Raw genomic sequence first — 25,634 nt, forward strand, 5'->3', positions numbered from 1 at the left:
ATTTAATATTTATATAATGATTTTTTATTATATACTTTTATGCTTTTAGATTTTGTATGATAATATTGTTTATCCTTTCATTAAATTATTTCAATGTGTAAAATAAGTTGAGGAAAATAGAATGAATCGTGCAACGTACTGCTGTGATACTAGTAGTACTAAATTCCTAGTATCTTCGCAAATCCATTGCTCCAAAACCAAAATTAACTTCAATAAATGACTATAAGTAGTATTTAAAATTATTGCATCGATCTTGCACAACCATTTTTATATTTTGCTGTCCACATTTGATACAAGAGTCCTATCAGGCTATCACCCTAATGCACAATCATATTTACAGATGTAGAGTCACAAAAATATTGATAGGCCTTCAATCGAATGTGTGTATGTGCATATTAAAAATATTCCATTAATCTCATCAAAATATTCCTAAACTGGTCTACATCTGGGTTATCTAATACTTAAAAACTAAAGATGATTATGAATAATTTTGACAAAAATAACAATATTAAAAGAGAAAACAAATTATGTAGAGTTATTGCCAGTGCATGCATACCATTTCGATTTTTTTAATTAGTTAAGAAAATAGTGTGCATATAGCTCACAGAATATGAGTTGAATTGGAATTCACAATAGGTTTCGACTTTAATTTTATTGTTGCTCAATTTGTTTGTGGAAAAATCTGATTAGGAAATCTTTTTATTGTAGTTTATCATTTTAAATTTGAATTAAATAAGACTCCAACTCAGAGAATTTATCTTGCAAATATTTACTACTGCAGTAATGTAAAATTATTCCCCTGAAAATTCTTCAAAGGTTTTGAAACAGAACAATGAAGAAGACGAAGCGACAGCAACCGATGAAATTGGAACTAGCCAAACCATTTCTGGTATAACCAAACACTCCATCATTCTTACTTAGTTCAGGAAATTGAAGATTGTGCATTCTGCTGTTATTAGTTGTTTCTCTTCTCTGAATCCCTTTCTCTACGCCGTTTGCTATACCTAATTACTTCGATTATTTACTGTTGATTTTATAAATCAGGATTACTTTGAATTCTGTGCGATTTTGCTAACAATATGCACTGATTAAGCTAAAATTCGGGTTGATCAAGCTTATATTGCCTACCTCTAGTGAAATTCATGTTTAATATTCAATGATCTCTTGTTCATTGCGTTATTCTCGATTGGGAATTTGTGTTGGATTAACTGTTTTGCTTCCTACACATGCCTCTTCATGCTGTTTTGCTTGCCAGGATGCTGAGAGGATGGGAAGAGCGGATGATTTCTCAGAAAATGGTCAGCCGCATTGTTCACTTTACCTTGAGGGACTCTGCTGGGAGTTACCTCCTTTTTTTGATGGGGGAGAGAGGGGTATAAATCATACTATGGTCTATTCACCGATTGGAGACTACTTAAGTTCTTTCGTGTCCATGCCGGAGCAACATGGAAATCAAGAGAAGATGTCGTTAAGTTTCTCATGTCCGTGACCTCAGGAGGCAGCTAAATCTCTGCAGATTCAAGTATGTAACTTGCTCTTTAGGAATTAATGGTTTGATTGATTTCTCTGAGTAAATGATTTACTAGGTTGAATGTTGAACTTCACTTGTTGTGTTAGATCTTATATCACTATCAAGAGACATCATGTAGAATTCATGGTTTCTGGACCGTAACATCCAAGAAAGCATCCCTTTGATAACTGTCTCTATGTGAAACCCTGCAGAAAATTATCGTGAGAGCTAACAATAATTAGCTACTTTTTGTCATTCTTTGTTGAAACCACTCCATTTGGTGTTATTTTCAAACAATTATGGTTTCTGCTGCTCTCAAATGCTTTCAAATCCTTTCTAGAACAGTTTGTAGGAATTCTTAAGACACAATTTTGCTGCAATGACTAATTTCAATTCACTTTTTTGAGTTTTCAGATTGTTTTGGGGGAATGGATCATTGGACTGATAAGTAGAAATGGATTGAGCAATAGACAATTAATTTTCCAATAGAAGAATGTATGCCGTTTGAAGTACCTGCAATGGTCGAGCAATATACTTGCCTTCATCACTTCTACAATGATAAAGATGCGTTGGTCAGCACTGAACATATGAAATGCTATACCCACTGAATGAGTGTCTATAAAATCACCACTGGGAAACAGAAGGATATGAGGTGAATAAGGCCATGAGATTTACTTAAGGTAATTGCAAGCTGTCCCGCCAGATAAAAGGAAACACTTACATTCATATATAATAACATGCATATGATTACTATAGATATCGTAATTCTTCAAAGACATAAATATGACTGCCATAGATGTTTCAGATCTACTTCAGTTTAGTACTACCTGGTTTTGCAGTGACAACTTGGATTATGCAAATCTATTTGAGACCCGGTTTCCATCGGCATCTTCAGTGAGCTTGGCTTGGATAAAATTTAGGTTGTTGATTGACAGCTATGAATGTGTGTATGCTTGTGACATTTATTACTGGGTATCTGTAAGTTGGAAAAAAAAAAAAAAAACTTTGAAGCGAGATATTTTGAGACGAATCAAAATCAGGCACGTGTAGGCCGTAACGTCATCATTAGGTGTAATTAATTTGATGCTCTGTGGCTATACATGGATTTATTTATCTTCTGCACTTTCCAAACAATTCTTCTTCTATCGAGCTTTGGAGTCATCGCCTCAGTCTGTATTGAGTTCAAGGTAAACAGTGTAGATACTTGGGGAATTTACTGTAATAGCGTTTTTGTTAGAACAATTTATCATCATGTCACTCTAGTAAAACTCTCACTTAAGGTCCTGCAGATTTTGTAGTTTTAATTTCCATTACTAAGGAATGATATACCCAGCCTGGCCTCCTGTACTGGTGAGAATGGAGGCAGATCTGCTGTGGTTTGATGAAAACTCGTAATTGCTTGAACTTTCATTTCAGCATCTTGGCGCTTCCCCTAGGATATGAGTCAGAAGCGACTCAAAAAGCTTTAGATCGCTACTCCATTTTATTGGAGACTTGTCATTATTTAAGCATACACATGCATACATTTAATGTGATTCATCCTTTGAAGGTTTGCTGAAAAATGAGGTCTGCCTATTCTATAAAATTTACTAAATGAAGATAAAATCTTCCATTCGTAGTAAGTTGTGCTGATGTTGGATCTTGTAAATATAATTTTATATGTACTGTTGGAGGGTAATAGATTGGGTTAACTAATAAGCATTCGCTTCCTCTGTTTATTTCATCTAATAGAAATTGTTTTGTGTTTGAAAAAGACTATTGTTTTATGTTGAATGTCTGTCTGTTAACCTAAGAAACCTGCCTAACCCCATATTCCTTGTAAGTCTCTTGTCCTCAAGGTTTCGGAAAAATCAAGATCCCTGTTGTCACATCCTTTTCATCATTGTCTGGGTCTCTGGGATAATGTGGTTTTTCTTAACTTTAATAGAAGCATCTATTAAAAGGAGACACTTGACATTCACATGTAGGGTTGAACCGTCTTTGATTTGCATGTTAAATATCCTAACTGCTTTTGATTCTGACTCTTGTTGATCAGATGGTTCATTATACTTTGCCTCTTAGCCATCCATGCTCTGAGCTGCCTTCATATTTGCATTAAATTTCTTGCTAGTTTCATATCCACTTATAAAATTAATTGTAAATTAGGAATTAGATTATGTATATGTAACTGACAAAGTGGTGTAATCAAGAAGTTATTCTGGATCATTTTCTAAAGTTAACATATATATCAACAAAGTTTGTCTTTCCATTGCAGATCAGCAGAGAATGGCATCAACGCAGCATTTGAAACATCTTTTGTTCCAAACCACCCGTTTCTCCCAGCGTACTAGCTCCATGGTGGTTTATTACTTATACTGGTCCTTGTATTTTGTGTTACATGGCTGACATAGAAGTTTTTTTTTCTAAACAAATGATCATTTACATAAGATTTAATTTGCAGATACCATTGGTCAGAGAATTTATGGCAAACGACTCAGAAACAGTGTGGTTTGGTGGCGCTTGGATATGTAGCAAGCAGCTGAAGCATTATAAAGCTTTATGCAGGAACGGAACTAAGATACCTGTTAGTCTCAAAGAGCAACAACTGATTAGTGATTACTTTTCACTTTGTAACCGGCCTTCACAATCTTTTCTCACCCTCCTTGTATGTACAGGTACATTCAGTAGTATGGATCTTGGGTGGTGGAGGAAAAGACTACCTTGGTTATGTGGAAGATATGTATGAGACCCTCCAGGAGGAGAAAATGGTAAGAGTGCGAAGGTTTCTTTTCCCCGAGGACATCCAGCATCTGATGCCTAAGCTATGTTTGGATTCGGGAGAAGTTTTCATAACTTCAACCGAGGAGCAGCTTAGTGCAGAAGAAATTGATGGTCTAGCTTCGGTTTTGGCACCTATAGATTTTAAAAAGTGTGACGAAGTTCTTCCTATTAATTTGTCACTTAAAATTTTTACTTGCCATAGAGCATTTAAAAGTAACAGTGTCAGCACCTTCAACATAACTGAATTATGTGGCTACTATGCACAACCCGTTCTCTCCACCCTGAAATATTTCTTTCCTGAGCCGAGTGATGGTATAGAAAATTCGACTCAAGAAGGAGATGACTGTAGTCCTCAGAATCAAGCAGTTGTAACTTGCAAGAGAAATGAGATCCTCATCGGGGATCAAATTGTCTCGGAAGTTGATGCTGATCTGCACAATGTAGCCAAAGATAATCAAGCTGCAAATCATGGACCTGCAAATCAGTGCTTGAAAATCAAACAGGCAATGAAGGGGCCTGTTCAAGATAATCCTTTGATTGGGCCACAAAATCAAATGTTGTCTCGCGTCAATGAAAATATTGAGCTTCTTAGTCAGGATAGTGGTATGCGAGGCTGCTGGTTTAGGTGCAAGATCTTGCGCTCATCAGCAAAGTTTATGAGAGTTCAATACTGTGATGTGACAGATGCTGACGAAGATGAGAATCTGGAGGTATATATATATAAATGGATAGCATGATATTCCTTTCCTTATATTAGTTTCAGTGATCAATTTCCACTAGAAGATGCACCATGGATTCAAATTGATCATGAAGCAAGCTGTTGCTAATTTGTGTGAGATTTGTAGGAAGTGGTGGTGGCACCCAGAGAGGCAGCTGCTGATGGATTGGGTCTGAGGTGTGCGGGACGCCTTACAGTGAGGCCATGGCCTAGCTGGTATTCATCCGATGCAAGGTTTGAGGTCGGGGCATCAGTTGATGTGTGGCGGTGCCCTGGCTGGTGGGAAGGTGTTGTGATTGGTTTCGACTCGGATGCTGAAAATAACCTTCTAGTTTACTTCCCTGGTACGTGTACACTTCCATCTGTTAGATCTTTGTCAAACCAACTCGTCTGAAATAGTATTTATGCATGTTATAATATTTGCAGGCGAGAACCTACTCAAGAGTGTGAAGAAGAGAAACGCTAGAGCTTCAAAGGATTGGGTTGATGAAAAATGGGTGGATATTATGGTAAATCATGATATACTTGCACTGGTAAATGCATGTATGAATGCAAAGCCAAAAGTGTCGCTTCCAGAGAGTTCTGGCGACCGAGAGAGCGATTGAAGAGCTGGGCGTACACAAACTGCGGAGACTCCAAGATGCCCAAGCACAGCCACCTAGCCTTTTAAGATTTTAAACGCAGTACAACTGCTGGTGTATGTGCATCACAGTTATATGAACTACAGTACATGTTTTCAAGGAAACTGCTTTCCAGCTTTCTTTCTTTGTTCATTTTTATCTATTTCGATACTTAAAAGAGTCTGAATTATGTGTGTAACTCTCAAGTGTTGGGTGTTATAAGGTTGAAATTTACAGTAAGGCTAGCTTTTACATTGTCTTTTTACTGTGCTTTTTTACAGTGAGATAGCCTATTTTCAATTGAATTGACTCTTTGTTTTTTATGGTCTTTTAGGAGTCGTTCGATTTGCAAGATTATATTTCGTGATTATATATATTGTGTTTGGTTCATAATTAAATTTTACAATTTAATTTTAAATGGATAATAATGTGATAAGTAATCACGACTACTCATTCTACAACTTTTTATGCTATATCTAATACTTCATTGTTGTCGTGGACAATATATACTACCTTAAGAATGTGACAGAACAATTTATACTACTATTTATACAAGCATAATATCATCACATTCGCCAAATTCTATTTGAATAGTTAGTGAAATCAACTTGTATATAGATACAACATTTTGTGTCTGGAATATTTTTCTTTTAAAAGATGGGCTGCATCCGGTCGCACAGTGCGGCCAGATCCCATCCATATAAATATTTTAGTTAACTACTCCATTAAAAATGAGGACGTAACAAAATATAGGAAGGAGAGAAGAGTATAAAAACAAAATACACCGAAAACGTAATTTTATTGCCACTAAAAATTGGATGATTCGAAGAAACAATGGCCAAAAATTAAATAAATACGTTGACGATTTTCTATGATATCAATCATCCACTAACAGAAACAACATCGACAAGTTCAGCTAGTAATAATAAATTTTTGTGTGTGAGTTGATCAAGTGGTAGGGCGATTTATGCATGAAATCTTTGGTTTCGGATTCAAGTCCTCCGTGACGCAACTTTAGATTTAAATTCATTACCCATAAAAAAAAGTTTACATATATTGAAGTTGAACGAAACCACTTTGAGGATTAACTTTGGTATAAAAATTACATAAGAAAATTGCATCTTTTATTTCATATAATTTGCACTTGTATAAATTTATATATTCTAAGTAAATTGATAGTACATGATTTAGAATCCATAAAATTACATATTTAAAATTTGAACAAAACTACAAATTTAGAATCCATATTTCTCCTCAAAAGATGCAAGAAATAAGAGATAGTGCATGCATAACGGAGTCTCATTTCATTACAATCAAAGAAAAATCAACAATAATAAGTGGAGTGAAAGTTATAACAATTACAATAAAAATAATAAAACAAACCAAAAGGAGTATTAATATTAATAAGTTACGCCCCAGCCAATATTCAAAAACAAACAATAATAAGTAGAGTGGAGTGAAAGTTATAACAATTACAATCAAAATAATAAAACAACCCAAAGTGGAGCAGTAATATTTATAGGTCGAGTCGTTACGCCCCAGCCAATATTCACAGATTGGCTATATTATCATCAAAGATTGAAAGTAATAAAACAACTTCCTCTCGTAGAAACTTTTCAAATATATATATAAAATTATACCAAACGTCCCTTCTTAAAGAATAGAAAAATTTCCTGTTCCATACTACTTACTCTGATTCTTAAATTTTATCACATTTTTTCATTTTCGTCTATCCTAGAAAATTTGTCACATTTCAATTTTTATCATTTTTTGTAGTGGACCCCACATTTAACTAACTTATTATTACTTACATTTTATTATAAAACTAATACTTTAAAAGTAGCATCCACGTCCTATCAACTTTTTCAACTCACTTTCTACTACATTTCTTAAAACTTGTGTTCGGTCAAACTGTGACAATATTTAAACTTTTAAAGGGACGGAAGGAGTACAATATTACCACTTATACAATGAAATCCTACATTCTTGCTGCTAGACACTAGCAATGTAACACCTTGGGCGAGAGTAAGGAGTGACACCGGTGCAAAGGCACATGCAAGGATCGACTCCTACATCTAAAGAGGATGAGGGCATGAATGAATCAGAACAAACCCAAATAAGAGGGATTCCGAGGATATGTAGGGATGAGACTGCATATTCGGAGAGAGCTTAACAGATTTGATAGGTGCTACTCATACTAACAATATATCTTCTTTTTTTGACATCCATTTAATAAAAACTCAAGGTTAAGTGTGCTTAGCTTGGAGCAATTATGTGATGGGTGACTCTCTATAGAAAGCTTAATCTGGGTGTCGGGTTGTTATAAGCAAACTTAATAGAGTTTGAGAACCGATCGATCAAACAAAATTCTAAACTCACACCATAATATGAACATATAGCTAGAAAAGAGAACTTTAGAACACACTAACTTGTCGTTATTGTGTATTCTCCTCTTCTAAACCCCAATTATAAGCTAAAAAAGCATTTGAAAGGCTTTGCAATCACGATACCTCTCTATGGAGTTGAAGATTAGCTCTAGGTGAAAGTCCAAAGACCAAAAGCGTTCCCTTAACTTCACACGTACCCAACAACTTTGATGTTTGAAATTTTGAACACTATAGTATATTCATGTTTGTACTAGTAGTAAAAAATTCCAAAGTCCGACGACTCAAGTGTATAAAGTAATCCCCAAGAAACAACCTGAGATTAATGTGTCAGCACTGAGGTGGCCTCTTTTCAATTTTGAGGGCCTCAATTAAATTCGTCACACCTTATGTCACACTCTATTATTGAAATTTTTTTGACCTTCATTCATAGCATCTTTCCCTCTCTTCCTTAAAAAAAAGTTGTTTGACCTTGACTTACAGTAAACAAAACACTCGTATATAAACTCTACACACCATCACACTCCCCCAATCCTAAATCAAAAATTCTAAATCAATCTCCTCTTTCTTCAACCCTAAATCAAATTTAAACAATGGCAGCAGCGTGCACATCAAATCCCCCCTCTTCTCTATGCAATCGGATCAAATATTACTGCAATTCATCCAAAAATCTCAATCATTGCTGCAAAATCAGCCCTGATCAAGACGAAATCTGGTGTCAAATTAGACAAGAAGCAGAATCCGCTATGAAACACGAACCCTTGCTGTCAAATCTCTACCATTCCGCAATCCTCTCTCACTCCACGCTCGAGAGCGCGCTCTCCAATCACCTCGCTGTCAAGCTCTCCACCCCCTACCTCTCCACCGCCGCCCTCGCCGCCGCGTTCCACAGCCTGCTCGAATCCGCCGCGATCCGAATCGCAGTCAGATGCGATCTCGCGGCGGTGCTCGAGCGCGACCCCGCCTGCCTCGGCTACGCGCACTGCTTCCTCAATTTCAAGGGGTTTCTCGCGTGCCAGGCGCACAGGCTGGCGCACGAGCTCTGGATCGACGGCAGGGCCGCGGCGGCGCTGCTGATTCAGAGTAGGGTTTCGGAGGTGTTCGCGGTGGATATACACCCCGGGGCGGCGATTGGGGGCGGAATCGTGATGGATCACGCCACCGGAGTTGTGATTGGGGAGACGGCGGTGGTCGGAGACTACGTCACGATTTTGCACGGTGTGACGTTGGGGGGGACGGGGAAGGAGGGGGGAGATCGGCATCCGAAGATCGGAGATGGAGTTATGATTGGTGCTGGGGCGAAAATTCTAGGGAATATTGTGATCGGAAACAATGCGAGGATCGGCGCCGGAGCGGTGGTTTTGAAGGAAGTGCCGGAGGGTGCGACGGCGGTGGGAAATCCGGCCAGATTAGTTGGATTCAGGGGAATTCAGGGTTCTTAATTAGGCCATTGTTTGTATAAATTTTTTTGTTTAAACTAAGTATACTAAAACTACAAATTAATTACTCAATTAATGTGTAATTTCGTGTTAAACTGATTTTGAATGTCAGAAATTAGTTTGCATGACAACTTATTCTAGAAAGCGAAACAATGAGTACTGAATTATATATTTTCAGTTAGTAATTATTCAAAACAATGAGATCTTTTCAGTTACATGTTGAGACAAAATCAACCATTTACATAAGAAATAATCGGGCAAGCTGAATTATCAATCTCATTCCTTCAATTTATTAATTTTTTCAATCCATTCAAATTATTAATCGTTTTCAATCCATTCAAATTTGTACTACCATAATGTGAAATGCCCACAACAAGATTTTGATAAAGTTTCATCTAACTGGTGATAGTGACAATGATCCATATTTTATAGACATAATGCAGTCGGTGTATATTATACTCCAACTAAGAAAATACAAGACTTTTGAATGAAGTAGTTGGAAAAAAAAAATCACAAATTCATTCATAAAAAAAGAAATCATAAAACCATACATCACTCTTGTCTTTCAATTTTTTATTCATTTCACATTTCTTATGTATATTAATTATTTTTATGAACTAATTGAAAATATGAAATTCATATATCAACAAATTCATTAATATTTTAATAGGACAATGAAATTAGTACTTTAAGTAAATTAACATTCTAATAAAAACTACTCCCTCCGTTCCATGTTAATAAAGTCATTTTTCTATTTTGGAAAGTTTCAAGTTAATTGAGTTATTTCTATAATTGACAAAAAGTAATTCTCCCTTTTACTTTATACTCTCTCTATATCTCTTAGTACTTTGTTCTCTCTTACTTTTTTCACCAACCATTTAATACACTATTCTTAAACTCTATACCGAAAAGAGATGCATCTATTAACAAGGAACAGAGGGAGTATCAAAATTCATTATAAAAATATGGAATTGATGTATGAACAAATTCATTATTATTTGAAATTAATAAGAGAATGAAATTAATACTCTAATTAAATTCATATATGAACAAATTCCTTATTTCGAATACATTTAATATACTTCAACCAAGTTTGCCAATTAATCAATTGCAAATTTGGGAGTTTGACAAATGAATAAATTAGCATTTAAACAAAGATATATTGTTCCCTAAAATTATAACACTATATAAAAAAAAACTAACTATTTTTTAAGGACGTAAAAATTGAGACGCAATTATTTACGTTTGAAAATTTTAGCAAGTAACATCTATTTAGGACGCAAAAGAAAACGTTCTTAAATAAAAGACAAATTAACTTAATTCTTTTGTTTTTTAGGACGCTTCTATTTGCGTCCATAAAGATGTTTTTTGAAGTGTTGGTGGTGTAGTTAGAAATACAAAATTAACGTCCTTAATTGCATTAAAAATGACCTTAACGGGTTTCTTTGTTTTAGTATAAATTTTTATCAAATTTTGATATTTTTCACTAACTTTTAAATTGATTTAAAATATTAATAAACCTTACATTTTGTTTATTATTTCCCTCGGCGGGTAAATCACCATATCCACTAATGTACATGGCATTTATCTTACTTGACACTGCTAAATCAACGTGACTTTATATCCTAATTGTCACGAACTTAGAAAGTAATCCAAAATATCATAAATGTTGCACGATTGCCCATGAAGAATACGTTTTTGGCGAAATATCTTATTTTGATTTAGTTGGGAACAAGAGATGTGATCAAATACTTTCTAACTAGCTTAATTTGCTAAATAATCAACACATTATGTGTATTAAAAGCGTCAACACAATGATATAACCTTTTCAATACTTTAATGATTAGTTAGCAGAGTTAGCAAATTAAACTAATTAGAATGCATAGTTTGTGATATTTTTAGATCAATTTTAAAGTTCGTGAAAAATACTATAGTTAGCAAATTAAACTAATTAGAATGTATAGTTTGTGATATTTTAAACAAATTTTAAAGTTCGTGAAAAATACTAGAGTTAGCAAATTAAACTAATTAAAATGTATAATTTATGCTATTTTAGACCAATTTTGAAGTTCGTGAAAAATACTAAAAGTTGACCAAGTTTATGATTTTATAGATCCATAACCATAAAATAAAATGCTTCACTATTACAAATGAATAACTTATCTTTTAGAAAAGATAATTTTTTTTCCACCAACCGGCTTCAAGAACGTCTCTATTTAAATCACGTAATTATCTTATTCAAATTATAATTCTCTTTAGGAAAAAACTTAATGTATTTTTATTATTTAATTCTCTTTAAATTTTGATGAAAATAATTTCAAAGATGGTGTGAAAAATGAATACAAATTACTACATAATGTTATGTGCATTAATTTAACATTAAAAATTAATTAAACATTAAATAGAACATACTATAATGATAAATGGATGGAGTATAATTAAGGATATCTAATTGGGAAAAGGCGAGATCTGTAAAGCGTGTTAAGGTAAGTCCGCTTTTTAGCAGGTCATTTTCGTCTTCACAAAACTGCCTCGCAATTTCAAAAATTTGAATTCAGACAGCGACCGTTCTTCCTCAAACAAAAATCCAACGCTCGGATCTTCTTCTTTTCCTACAAATAAATCCTCCCTCCATCCTTAAATCCCCCCAAAATCAAACCTTTAATCACTCCCAAATCCCAATTCCCCTAAATTCAATCCCAACATTCATTAATGGCTTCTTCAATTAGGCCCGCAACTCGCTACAGCAACTCCAACACCAACAGCCTGAACAGCTCAGTAAAATCCGACCCTTCCTCCTCCGCCGAATTCTCCTCCCCCTCCACGCGCGGCGGCGCCAACTCACGCGCCGTCGTAGGGAAGAAAACCGATGCCAACCATGTTAATTTCAGCTCGATGGTCAAGAAACTGGTGGAGACTAAGAAGGTTAACAAATTGGATAAGGTCCCGAAGGGATTTGTGATTGCGAGTGATCTTTTAGCGGAGGATTTGAAGAGAGGCGCGAAGAAGAGCGCGGGATTGGGAGGACTTCATAAGAAGCTGTTTAAGGGGGGTTTGGTAAAGAGGGGCGATGAGGGCTCGAAGAAGGCGCTTACGGAGGTGAGGAGTAATACGAGGACGCTGGCGATGGTTCTGAGGAGTGAGAGGGAGCTCTTGAGTTTGAATAAGGAGCAGGAGGAGCTGATTGCTGAGCTCAATTTTTTGCTGGAGGAGAGAAACACTGAGGTGATTAGTTGATTTTTATTGGTTTTTTTTTGTCCATTTTAGCTGTTGTTGGTTGGATCAAATTGATGAAATTGGGGATCATGATGGTTTTTAACTGCACTGATAGAAAAGAGGGTTGACAGATTGTCTTGATTGGATGTAAGTATCAAAGGTTGGAGTGGATTCTAATCTTGTTTTGATGGTTTGTGGCATTGTCTGTTCAAACATTTTTAAACAGTGGTTCAAAGTGACTAACATTTCTTGTTTTCTAGGAAAGATGAGATTTTTAGATAACCCCTTTTGTGAAGATGAGTAATTGGAGAGTTGAAGTGTGTGTTACACTGTGAGTTGAATGTGTTAAGACAAAGCTACATGAGAAATGCATTAGTTAACGTTCTTACTTTCTTTGAAACGATGAGATTTTGGACTAGCACTGAAGATAAGCAATAGGGGACTCAGAATGTTAGTAGCTCTCTGTTGCTTGGCTGGTTTGGTGGCATTGTTTTGATCTTGGCCTAATTTTTTCCCCATCATTGCAATAATTTTGATATGTCTGTCCCTGTGTGTCATGTGATTCAGAGAAATAAGAATTTTGCAATTTTCACATCTGATCCTTTTAGTCTTTTGAGTAGTGTTTATCAGTTAATGGTGTATATGCTCTAAGATGAGGCTATTCTTGAATATTACTAATCACTATGCAACTTCTTAGGTTGAAAAACTAAAAGATTTGTGCTTGAACCAAAGGGAAGAGATAAAGTCTCTTAAAAGTGCTGTTCTATTCCCAGAGGCCATGAATTCGCAAGTTCATGACTTTTTGGAGAAGCAGGGATTGGAGCTGAAACAGGCTAAGCAACTCATACCAAATCTTCAAAAGCAAGTTACTTCTCTCACCGGAAAGCTGCAATCTCTTGCTCAAGATCTCGCGGAGGTAGAAATCAACTCTTTGATCTATATAGGCCATCATTGCTAATCATACCGATCAATTGTGGATCAATCTCGTGTCTCTTTGGTCACAGGTTAAGGCAGACAAATATTCCGGAAGAGGGTTCTGTGATGACGATTTCAATTCCCCAAGGACACCATCGTATGATCAAGAACACGCCTCAAATTTTCCGGTAAACAACTACATCAGCTAAACTAAAAGGGACTTTCATAAATGTCACATATTATTTGTTGATGTATGAGATCTTTTTAGCTTACCTTATTTACTATTTTGAATAGTTCGAATATAGCTCCGGGGATTACACGACCCCGGGGAGTCCAGATGACATGTTCCTGAACGATTTGAATCCGTGCCTCACACCTTATTCCAAGACAAAGTCCAAGGTCTGTTTAACTAGCTTCATAACTACTTCCCTTGAAAAATACTCCAAAACACGGATAACATGATGTTTTTTGTAGGAATTTGATCTTTATGGTTCCCCTGCTGATGGTGGACCATCTCCGGACACATATGGGACAAAGGTGTCGAAAAGTTCCGAGTGTTCCCAGTCATCCAAAGCAAGCAAGGGTTTCGTCGGGAGGCCTGGTAGCTGCTCCGGGGGCACCAGACGCACAAATGGAAACCAAATGCATCACAGCAGACTATTCTGATTCTTCAACTAGTTGAGAATCGAGATCACCTCTTATACAACTCAATCGAGATCACCTCTTATACCAACTCATCTGCTGTCACAAGTTCTTGAAACATCTATGCTGGGACATTTGTGTGTGATGATCTTAGTAAAAATATGATATATCCGCCCTCATGTATCGATCACTTTGTCCATATTCAAGTCTTCTTAATCTGAGGCATGAATAAGTCCAGTTTTGGTATAGCTTTTTTGAGGTTTTGCAAGTCAAGCTCAGCTTCCATTGTTGTCAGAAAATAGGTTTCCTACATGAGACAATAGCTTCAAAGCCAATGGCATATTACATTATGCTTTTTTCAGTAGACAAAATTTATTAGTACTACAAATCAGGGATGCTTGCCATGTTAAATCTCTCTTATAATCTTAATTTTGTTTAATTCAATCAAGTTTTTCCATTCATCCAACTTACTTTACATGAACCACTCTCTTAACCAAACCGGAAAGACTTGATGTTAATGAAAACAACACTAAACATAATGAAATCATAATCACTAAATCTGCATTCTTCCATGAAAATAACAAGGATAATAAATGGTTGGTTTAAATCTGAAGCATTTTATGCTCCAATTTGTAGCTCAATACAAACAAAAAATGAGATTATGATTTCAGAGAGGGTTTCATCAACATCAAGAGTCTTGCTCCGGATTTCCACCATTCATTGCCATCCTCACCACTTGGAAGATAACTGCAAATTACATCAACAAATAAAACAAACTAATCTAAACAAAAAATAAATGAATAGAAAAGCAGGGAAGCTTACAGGAGGCAACGGCCAAGACGACGAAGAGAATAAGAACAATGTGAGACGGCTCCAAGGCGGTCTTGTTGGAAGCCCCTCCTCTTCTGCTTATGTTCTTCTCGAACTTCGCCACCTTCTTCTCCGCCACCCTCTTCGACACCGTCTACAACAAACACTACTTTCATTACAAAATCACCTAAAGATAAAACCAACACAACTAACAAAAACCATTTCCCATTCTCAACACATAAAAAATTCATAAAAAAAAATTCAGATTTTTTAGTATGATTGGAAGAAATTATGTCAATGAACAAGCAAGAATATTTCAATTCCATTACAATTTGCAATCAAGAAATTTTCACAAACATGGAATTGGGGTTTGAGGATTACCATGTTAACAAGATTTGATTTTTTTTGCAAGGGAAGAGATGTTGAAATGAGACCTCTTTGCCTTATGTAGAATAATTTTCTTATTTTTTGTTTATCAATAAAGAGGTAATTTGTAGTTAATGTGAAAAGTTTTATATGCAGACGTCACATGCCTATAAAAGTTAATAGCAATATAAAAAAATTTATGTTTCGAAGATACGTTGTGATTTTATTACAGTAAAAAGCAAGATTTTCTTGTTTAATTAACGATTTTGGTGAATTTAATTTCTAAGAAGAGATTTTTTTAAAGTAAATGTCACCTTTAATAGGTGTAGGCATGGAAATTGTAATTAATGTCCAAACTAATTTACATACAATATTTTCACATACAATCATCATAATTGTTTTAAATATTTTAAGAATATATGACTTAGTCCGGCAAAAGAAATTCATTAACATTAAAAAATCTTCTAAAACTGTTGCAAGATTTCGTTATACTATTATAACTTATAAGTCAACCACAAGTTGAAATTCAAATGGCATTTTCCTCTTTTGTAAGAAAATCTATTACTCCTTTCTCCAAAGTATTATTATATCATTAAGTAGAAGTCAATTAAAAGATAAGATTTAATTGATAATTTCCTTTTTTTGTTTGTAAGAAAAAATTTGACTACCTTTTTCTCATCCAAATTATTACTATTTGCATTTTCAGTATTATAATTAATTAGATATATTCAACTTAAAAACCTTTTTCTTGTGGAAAAGGCCGAAAATGGAGGTTATAATTTCCCCTTTTGTGCATGCCTTTATTTGTCTATGGGAAAAAAAAAGTAATTATGTGGTCTTAAATAGAGTTGTCAAGTGGGCCAGTCCAGCCCAGGCTTTGAGCTTTTATTAATTTTGCTATGCTAGTCTTTTATGTATTATTTTCTCTTATAATACTTATTATCTGACTATATTAACTATTTATTACTCCATCATATTTGCAAAACGAGTGCGAAAAAGAAATGACTCAATTATACGGACAAAGTACTAATTAAGGCATTGGATTTTCTTTTGGTTCTAATTTGTTCATAAATTTAATTTTTGTGAATAAATAATTTAATAATATGAAAAGGTATGATAGAATACAATAAATAATCTAGAGGTAACACCAAAAGCTTCACAAAATACAAAAACAAACATTGTGTAGTTTATTATACTGCAAACCAAAGCACAAACTGATATAGAGATATTACACTGAACAAATCCTACACTAATTCACTTCTTTTCAGAGAGAAAACAAAGAGACATGTTGATGTCAAAGTGGTTCTACCATCTCCCACTTTCCTTCCCTTTGTCTCCATACAGTCGAAAGAGGCTGAAAGCCGAGATAGCGGAGAGGATGAGCGTGGAGAGGGTCATCACTACTGAGGTGGCCACGCCTTCTCCGATTTGGTTGCAGAACTTCCCAAACAATGTGCATGTCTTCATCCACTCCAGCTCTGTCTGCCCGTATTTGGAGAACACCGCTGATTGAACAGAGGCCGCCACTGCAGCCATACTCAAGTACGCCAATATCTGACGAATCAAATCACTCACGTTACAAACAAAGCCAATGCACACTACTAGTATTCCTACTTCCCTCCCAAAAATTCACCAATTGTCGAGTTCGTTAATCAGACAAATGCAAAATGCTACTTCGTTTTACCAATGTTCCTACTTCACTTCCAAAAAATCACAACACCTTTATATAAGTGTCGTGCTCGTAGCCGTGGTGTGTGTTAACAAGTGCAAAATGCTAATTAAGAGGATTTTAGCCTCACCCAAGAAGCTCTTGCATTCTCACTTTGCTTCCCAACAAACTTGCTCCAATCCAACCAATAATGTTCAAGTTTTATCTACAACTTAGATTTTTTTAACTTGCTATGGATTGTAAGCTAAATAATTGGACTTCTTAAAAACTAGAGGATACAAAATTGCCTTTTTTTCTCATCTTAACAAGAATGGATCTCAGAAAACTACCACCAAATGGGATCTTCTATTAATTAGACACAAGCTTATAGATGAACTAAAAAGAAGATCCAAACATAAAAAGAAAGATAAAAAACTAAACAAAATCACATGTTTTGCAAAATCACAAGCTGTATAATCATTATCCTTTCCCTCTTCCCAAGCCAAACTAAACTTAAACAAGACAAACAGACTGTAATGAGCTAATTCAGCTAGAAACATGACTTAACAACATCATCATATGAGGAAACAGAAACAAATCTGTATAAAAATGAAGTAAGAAAGTGAATACCTGATCCCCAGAGAAAATGGCCCAAGCCAAGGGCTTGTTGAAGAGCACACTCCCTCTAACCATACTCACACCACACCTCACAAGCTGGAAAAAAGAGTAGGCAGCCGCAATCCCATCTGCCACCACCAAGAAACTGCAAATCACCACAAATCAGTAAGCACATGAGATGAAGCCAGCCTCTAAATCAATCAGTGGATAACAATCTCAAGATCTCTCTTACACAAGTGCTTTCATGTCTGTAAATTTGGCCCTTTTCTTGATAGTGAAGAACTCCTTAACCTGAGTGTCAGTCCCAATTAGTACAGCAGAAACCACGGCTAGAGCACAGATCAAACACCTCAGAATCAGCTCTGCAAGCCTCACTCTCTTGTCCAACACCCTTAGATTGCTGCCGTGGAACACAGGAACATTGCCAGGACTCACACCCACACCAAGATAACTCATCTCCTCACACTAATTCTTACCAAGATTGGAACTTTGAAACAGTTATTCAACACCCACAAACTGTACTACCAAGAAAACCTAAAAACACACACACACACTCAAGACAGTCAAGAAAGGGGAGGATGTAGTAATACTAAAATTAAATTTTTTCACCTACCTACGTTCCCAGCACTTATATAGACAACCACATATGCACTGTATATTTCCAATATATATTTGTGAAATACTATCTGCAAAATTCTTAAATCAAATGGGGTTTTAAAGGGTTATCCTAGTGCCAAGTTTGGAGATGTGGGGTCCCACCATAAAATCAACAACAAAGATCAAAGCTTTCCCTAATGTGTAAGAATACCTAATTTCAAGAATTGATGGAGCATTTAATGAATAGTAGCAAAATTAACATTGACTGTGGGAAGATCAGACATCTGAAGCAGCATTCAAGAAGAGAGCCCTATTAATAAAGACTCTTTTTATGCAATTTGGGCTTGTTCATCGTGGGGTTGGAGTGAGATAAGTGAGATATTAGTGGTGGAATTCATGATTAGGTTAGCCATACTTTGACACGAGAGGGAGGGAGTGTGCGACATGTCGCTATCAAGACTTAAAATATCAATTCTTGGTTGAATTGAGTTAGATATGGAGATGCAGAAATGGCAAAGTTGGTGAGCTTGGCAATTATGATTAATAAATAAAGTGGCTGCAATTAATGGCCATATTCATTAATACGAGTATTTGTTTTGTTTTCAACTGTTGGGTTCTTCTCTTATCGACTAAATACTTAAATAAAAAAGTATCGTCGTCAGATATCACGAGACTGTTAAAAAGTTTGTTTTTCACACGAATTTTAAATTTGACATATAATATCACGAACTTTTATAGTTGTTGCATTTTTATCACTGGTGACCAAATACGACTACATTTCACTTACCATCATAGCACGCCAGGTATGGTTATCACTCTAAGTATGTGATTACAAAGTCCCTGCAATACAATACAGATATAATTATTTATCTCATTTTAATGTAATCGTATTTTGTTGCCGGTGATAAAAATATGCAATAATTTTATAAGTTGATGATATTATATGTTAAGTTTAAAATTCGGGTGAAAAACCAAATTTTGGAAACTTCCCAGAAATGGCAAAGTTGTGTGCAACCTCTTTTTAAATAGAATTGATAATAAATAGTAGTAATAATCTTATCATTTATTTCATTTTCCTAATTTTGCGAACCCCACCTATTAATTAAAAGGAGAAACATATTTTCCCAAATACCTGAGGATTAAGACCCTAAAACATTTTTCTACGATACACCTCCTAATTTTTTAACATACCAAGTCTTACATTAATTGATTATATTTTCAACCCTAATTGATTTTAGCTGCACAGTCTTCGTTAGGAGGAAAATTCTCTATCCACCTTTTTTTAGCATTTATGAATTCATCCACCTTTTTTCTTCGATTTTAGCTTCTTCTTTTCAGAGTGTTTTTTTACATGTATTTCATGCACAGTATTTCATGCACTATCAACGACGATGAAATAATTGATTTATATAACTTTTTTGAGAAATTTGCTATCAAAATTCAAATATGGATGGTGGATCTCAATTGAGAAATAAAGGGTAGGAGTATATAATTGTGGGCACAAATAAAAATCAGTAGGTATATGATAAAGCATTGAGTGGTTGTTAGGTAAGATTGGAAACGACAAGTATGGTCACCATTGCATCATCTTTATTGACACCAACAATTAAAATTTCCACATTGTTCAATTCAATTAAAAAGATTTCATATTGTATAGTATAGTAGTATGAGGCAGTCTTGGGCTGAGTTTATGGCCCCATTTTAAATACTACTACTAGTATTAATCACTAGGCTTAAACGAAACTGAATGTTTTGATTCTTGAATATTGTCCAATTCTCACCACATACAACAAACATAATCAAATGACAACAATACACATGAATAAATCAGTGCAACAACCTATAATTCACATAGAAAGATCCAAGTCAGATGTTTAAATACCTAATTTAGATGGGCCGTCCGCCTTCGGAGGCGTGCTGTACATGTTCTTGAGCAGGTCTTGGATTTTGTTGTACATCTCAGACGACTCGTCTGCGCCACCGCTGCTCTGGGGCGCTCTTGAACTCTCCTGGAGCTTGATCTTTTCGAAAATATACTGCTTCTCAGCTTCGGCTTCATGCAGTCTCTGTTTGAGATACCTACTAGCGTAGTCCTCCTCCGACTTCTCAGTCTTGGCAAGTGCGATTCTGCGCAGCCTCTCAGCTTCTCGGCGGGCCTCATTGGCCTTCATCTCGAACATATCAGCCTCAGCCTGTTTGAGTCTTACAATACTCTCAAGCTCATCGATCTGCATCTTCTTTCTCTGCCTCTCCTTCTTCAGTTCAGAAACTTCCCTCTCTTTATCTTTGAGCTCCTGATCACAAGCCTCGACCGAAAATCTAGCCTTTTTGACCATCTGCATCTTCTCCTCAGCTACCATTTCCATCTTTCTAACAGCTTCCTGCACTACTTCTGCAGTCTTATTGAATGCTTCCTGTGGAGACAGCATCTTGCCAGCATCTTCGTTGTCTTGATTTTTGAATGAATCTTCGAGCTCTGTTGAAGAAACAATATTTTGAGCACAGTTAACACCAACGAGAAAAGAGCTGCAAAAAATTAATTGAAATCAATGAGTAAAGCTCTCTCTACCTTGAAAGAACACCAAGATTACTTTATAATCTGCTGCCCCAATTTTCAATTTCTGTATAATCTCTTCACATTTCCATAATAATTTCCTGCCTCTCGAGTCCTCACTCCCGCGAAAAATTCTACTTACATAGTCAAGCTCTCTAATCAAAACATCCCTATCCCAGCTTGGTGCACATTGCTGAAAGACATCTTTCACCCACCCAAACAACTCAGATGTTCGGCTGCAAGCTCGGCATCTAAAGAGCATCTCCGCTGAGCTCAGCCCATTTTTAACACAAGGGCCCATGCTAATCTGTCCATTTCGAATAGCACAGTCGGTGTGAGTCCAGTGAGAGCAAGAATCACACCCAATCCAGCGGCACGTGTTGACCTCAAAATCAAAAGTGTTGCAGATCACACACATGCAGAGGTTGCAGAAACCATTTCTTCTTGAGCACAACTCACAGGCACAGTCCTCAGCTGGTAATGTGCTTCCGCATGCTATGTTTCTGCACTTCCTATACAAGAATATATGGATAAGAGAAGCTTGTGACAGACTGACGCTAGGATGTAAAAATGCTTGAATTCCAGTCTTCATTGCAACCAAGATCTCGAGCTGAACCCTGTGTGCCATAGTAAGTGTTTTCTCTGTCAAATCGCCCCTACTCTGAACCATCTTCTGCAAAAATAGGAACTCTTCTTTCTGCTGTGAACCGCCTAAACCTTCAAGAGAGGCCCGAAGTTCGTACTTAAACTTGTCGAGATACTCATCCGGAAGATTTTGCATCTTCTCTGCTATAGTTTCCACCCTTTCTCTAGCCACATCCATGAGAGACAACTTATCTGAACTGGCAATATGATGCATGACAGACTGCTCTGGGAAACCATTCTCTCTTTCTTTTTCCTTCTCCAGTCTCTTTGCTACCAAAGCATCAGCTGTAGGCCAAGTTTCTCTGGAACCAGCACTTTCAGAAGGGGATTCACGGACCTGATCAGAATTTGGGCCACGCTCATGATGATTTGAAGATCCATAGGCATCTGAAGACACCAATGGGAGGAATGTCTGAAGCCCACCTCCTCCAGACCGTGGCTGTTGCCGAGGAGGAAGCATTGACGATTGGTCATTGTTATGAGCTCCAGAGGATGTCCCCATTTGAAAATGCCCTTAACGATCTGGACTGCTGCAGAGATAAAATTGGAGCACAATATGAGATGACTACTAAATTGCTATGTTCTAGCCATCGTGACCTAGTGAACGTTTATAGTTAACTACTAGTAAATTTCAAATTTTGGTATCAAAGTGTAGGTTTTGGAAGTTAGAGCAATCTCATTAAACTGAAAATAAGTTAAGGAAAATATTAGACCCATATTTTAACAACTAAAATGAACCAACATTTCTCACTATGAATTCAAGTAAACACTGTAAGCAATTATCTGGTACAAACTTGTACAGATACCAACCCAAGTGGATTTAAGAGTAGTTCAACAAGCCCGAGCTTCATGATCACAAATTAGTAATACAAGATTTATATGCATTTAGTGCAACAAGAAATTGAAGTAAACAGCAGCAAGCATGCACACGTTTTCCAGCAAAGAAGAGGCAATCAAATTTGATAGCCACCACCCTGCCTATGATACCTGCTTGTACAGATGCTTATATAGCCGTAACAACGAAAAAAAATTGCATATATGTTTTAACTTTAAGCTCCTCTGCTATATCAACTAAACTGCATGTTACCAACAATAACAGGGTATGAAAGTAAGATCACAGGAGAGTGTTCAGTCAGTAAACTTAAAAAAAAGTAAAAACTTTCCATCATAAAATAGCTCTTTCCTTTAGGTTACATTAAACAAGCAACATTTTTATGATTTTCCATCTGAAATTTAGTGAGATTTGTGTACCCCTGTTATTTACATAGTCGACTTTTATGGATTACAGTCTAGTGGTTTTTCTGATTTAGGTTTCCAAGTGAAGATTCTTGTCCCCATATCTTACTATTCTGCACTTTATATGGATTTCTGAGTTTGACCCCACATTTTGAATTAGGGTAATCGGAAACAGAGTAGTCTATATCATCTATTTAAGTGTCATTTATTTAAAAATTCCTTTCTATCAATTCATAAAAGACGACATTATTTCTCCATCCCAAAAACAATTTAACATATACATTTTCTCATACCTACAACAACATGAGCCAGTATAACACCAAAACTAAAAAAAATTCAGCTTTACAGAAATTCCTATCCAACCGAATTCTCTTAGTACTTAACAATTTTAAATTGCTGAACATCTAACAAATAAAAAAGCTTGCGCAATTACTTGGGATAACAGATGCGATATAAGAGTCGAAAATCACAAAAATTAGATGAACAAATGAAATCCCCAAAGCAATAAGCAATTCAATCGGGCAACAGAAATTTGATGAATTCAAAAAGTAATATCTAGAGCCAGTAAAATGAAATCGAGGAGCAAGTAATGAAATTAAGAATCAGAGTTTACCTGCGTATAGAATTTCGAAGGAAAAAAAGTTGAATCTCCACCTTAATCGAAGAGTTAGGATTTATTCCCGTTCAATTGTAGAAACCCTAACGCAGCAGAGCATTTCTCGGTGCCGTTCTGGCTTGAAGACTTTGACAAGCTCAACGTTATTCTCTGTGTTGACTTTTGTTCGTTTATTTCCCTTTATTTTTTATTTAATGAGAAGACGATGATGGAATACTTTATTTTGAATATCATAAAGTAAAATATTGTAAATTATTGGTATTATTAAAAAATGGCGATTGTTGAGATTGTAACAAGAAATTTACTTGCATTGGTTCAAGCATTTACTTAATTACTTACCCCAAAAAATTCACATTTTCATCTATAAATACCCCAACTTCAACACAAAAAAATTTCCACCATACTAAACAATTCTCATCTATTCTATTATCTAAATTCTTTAATCTATTTTCTCATCAATTTTTTAGGATTTTAATTATGTATTTTTTATTTTTTAATGTATTTTTATATTGTAGAAATGTTTTTAGTAATTGAAGTATTTAAATTGAATAATAGAATGGTGGGACCCTCGAGCTTGTCTTTGCGGAAGAGCACGGATGTGGGTGTTGTGTTCTTGCCTAAGGACAAGGAGTAAAAATGGGTCTGGGTCAACCTCTGTGCTCTTATTTAAGAGCACGGATGTGGATGCTCTTAGTATCCAAGTATCGGATTTAATTTTTTAAAATTTTCTTTCATCTTTTTTCCTCAGTTTCACTTTCACTTTTATATGGAGTACTTTGTTTTATTAGGTGATTAATAATTTGACGTGAATAGACTAGAACGATAAAAACATGGGAGTGGATCACCTGCTGTGCCAAAGACCACAGCAGGATCTGCTGTGCTTAAAACGCACAAAATTAGGAATGAAACGCAGCAGTAGGTACGTTTATTTCTTCCATTTCTTTTTCTTTTCCTTTTCTTTTCTTCTATTTTCTTTTTGTTTCTTGTTTCTTATTCTTGTTTCTGTGCGTTTGATTAGCTAATTTTAGGAGACAACTTTTTCAAATTATATTTTAGAAGTAATACTTTTTAGCTAATTATATTTTAGAATGATAATAAGTAGATATGTACAGGAATTAAAAAACGTAAAGAAAATAGAAGAAAAGAAAAGGAAAAGAAAAAGAAATGGAAGAAATAAACGTACCTGCTGCTGCGTTTCATTCCTAATTTTGTGCGTTTTAAGCACAACAGATCTTACTGTGGTCTTTGGCACAGCAGGTGATCCACTCCCATAGAAACATAGTACTAGTATAGTAAAATTTAATAACATGAAATAGAATTCCAAGACCGTGATGATATGTGTTACTCCTGCAAATTGTTTGATTCATATCCTATCAATGAAGTAAACTACTTTGTCCATCTCATAGAAATAGGTCATATTTCCTTTTTTGTCGTTCCATAAAAATAATTCATATCCAATTATGGAAATCTTTTTATCCTTCTTTTTCCTTTATCATTTATGAGCCCCACAGTCCACTACTCAATTTCAACTACTTTTTCTCATTCTTTCTTACTCTACTAATTACATATTAAAATTTGTGCCGACCACAGATGTTCTATTTACTTTATCAGTCCTGATCAATATTAAATGCCTCTGTAATAATACTTTCTACTTACCGCATAATTTCTTTATTTACTTACAAAAAGTTCACATAATTATTTTTAGTTATATGCGTATCTAGTTGAACCAGATCCATTATTTAAAACGAAAATATAACGTATGACTTGGTCATCAAATATCAAAGTTGACACGTCTATCCTACGCATATCTTCGTTTTTTTATTTTTGAGTATATTTTTGGAGTATTTTATCTCCAAGCCAAAAGTTGAAGTAAATCAGGTTCCTAATTCTAGTGGGTCCCTTTTAGTATAAAGATTTTAATTAAGATTTAAAAGATATATACTTTCTTGTTTTCAAAATAAAAACTTTTGAAACTATAAATTTCAATATAATTGATAAAGTAAAAAATTATTAAAAAAATAATTACAGTATTAATTAATAAAGTAAAAAATTATTTAAAATAATAATTAACGTATTATTAGTTAGTACAGAGTCTCGTATAATTAAAAAAAGTTATAAAATATATTTTTATATTTAAAGGACGGGGGAGTATATTAAGAACATCCACAGTAGAAATAGGTCAGCCATAGGCCAGCCACTCTCTCTTCCTGCCACGTCAGCAGCACTAAAAATCCACCTGCCACATCAGATTTAGGTCAACCATAGGTCAGCCGCAATAAAAATAATTCAAAAACAACTACATTTACGGAATTAAATTTACGATTAAATTGCGGAATTAAA

At 35.3% G+C, this 25,634-nt stretch overlaps 4 protein-coding genes, 1 long non-coding RNA gene and 1 pseudogene across 12 annotated transcripts; 3 read left to right on the top strand and 3 right to left on the bottom strand.

Moving 5' to 3' along the window:
- Positions 1-1,925: 1,925 nt before the first annotated feature.
- LOC125200813 (uncharacterized) lies at positions 1,926-5,862 on the top strand. 6 transcript variants are annotated; one of them, XM_048098588.2, is made up of 7 exons: positions 1,926-2,190; positions 2,350-2,430; positions 3,765-3,847; positions 3,951-4,073; positions 4,165-4,980; positions 5,116-5,332; positions 5,415-5,862. In XM_048098588.2, the coding sequence occupies exons 3-7, from the start codon at positions 3,776-3,778 to the stop codon at positions 5,591-5,593; spliced, it is 1,407 nt and encodes a 468-aa protein (XP_047954545.2). In that variant the 5' UTR covers positions 1,926-2,190; positions 2,350-2,430; positions 3,765-3,775; the 3' UTR covers positions 5,594-5,862. The 6 variants fall into 6 exon arrangements, with proteins under 6 accessions (XP_047954545.2, XP_088922119.1, XP_047954546.2 ...); XM_089065993.1 differs by having other exon boundaries at positions 1,926-2,697; XM_048098589.2 differs by having other exon boundaries at positions 1,926-2,430.
- A 2,651-nt stretch (positions 5,863-8,513) lies between these two features.
- On the top strand, positions 8,514-9,602 carry LOC125200814 (serine acetyltransferase 1, chloroplastic pseudogene; annotated as a pseudogene).
- Positions 9,603-12,005: 2,403 nt separating this feature from the next.
- Positions 12,006-14,554, top strand: LOC125201987 (uncharacterized). Its single transcript, XM_048100297.2, has 5 exons — positions 12,006-12,656; positions 13,345-13,563; positions 13,652-13,750; positions 13,857-13,961; positions 14,037-14,554. The coding sequence occupies exons 1-5, from the start codon at positions 12,144-12,146 to the stop codon at positions 14,226-14,228; spliced, it is 1,128 nt and encodes a 375-aa protein (XP_047956254.2). The 5' UTR covers positions 12,006-12,143; the 3' UTR covers positions 14,229-14,554.
- Positions 14,555-14,734: 180 nt separating this feature from the next.
- LOC125207554 (uncharacterized) lies at positions 14,735-15,426 on the bottom strand. The gene is made up of 3 exons (XR_007173991.2): positions 15,396-15,426; positions 15,027-15,168; positions 14,735-14,951 (listed from the first exon to the last, which is right to left on the bottom strand). It is a non-coding gene; the product is annotated as an uncharacterized LOC125207554 (long non-coding RNA).
- Positions 15,427-16,516: 1,090 nt separating this feature from the next.
- On the bottom strand, positions 16,517-18,592 carry LOC125202799 (CASP-like protein 2B1). 2 transcript variants are annotated; one of them, XM_089063404.1, is made up of 4 exons: positions 18,260-18,592; positions 17,879-18,180; positions 17,659-17,791; positions 16,517-16,934 (listed from the first exon to the last, which is right to left on the bottom strand). In XM_089063404.1, the coding sequence occupies exons 2-4, from the start codon at positions 18,100-18,102 to the stop codon at positions 16,686-16,688; spliced, it is 606 nt and encodes a 201-aa protein (XP_088919530.1). In that variant the 5' UTR covers positions 18,103-18,180; positions 18,260-18,592; the 3' UTR covers positions 16,517-16,685. The 2 variants fall into 2 exon arrangements, with proteins under 2 accessions (XP_088919530.1, XP_047957229.1); XM_048101272.2 differs by having other exon boundaries at positions 17,879-18,591.
- Positions 18,593-19,976: 1,384 nt separating this feature from the next.
- Positions 19,977-23,479, bottom strand: LOC125202153 (OBERON-like protein). 2 transcript variants are annotated; one of them, XM_048100506.2, is made up of 3 exons: positions 23,292-23,479; positions 20,813-21,969; positions 19,977-20,719 (listed from the first exon to the last, which is right to left on the bottom strand). In XM_048100506.2, exons 2-3 carry the CDS (start codon positions 21,942-21,944, stop codon positions 20,118-20,120), a joined length of 1,734 nt encoding a protein of 577 aa, XP_047956463.2. In that variant the 5' UTR covers positions 21,945-21,969; positions 23,292-23,479; the 3' UTR covers positions 19,977-20,117. The 2 variants fall into 2 exon arrangements, with proteins under 2 accessions (XP_047956463.2, XP_088922149.1); XM_089066023.1 differs by having other exon boundaries at positions 20,813-21,972; positions 23,292-23,478.
- Positions 23,480-25,634: the final 2,155 nt, after the last annotated feature.

This window comes from Salvia hispanica, chromosome 2 (genome assembly GCF_029641045.1).
Source record: "Salvia hispanica isolate PSC_SH4W2 chromosome 2, Shi_PSC_v1, whole genome shotgun sequence".
In the NCBI taxonomy this organism is placed as follows: Eukaryota; Viridiplantae; Streptophyta; class Magnoliopsida; order Lamiales; family Lamiaceae; genus Salvia; species Salvia hispanica.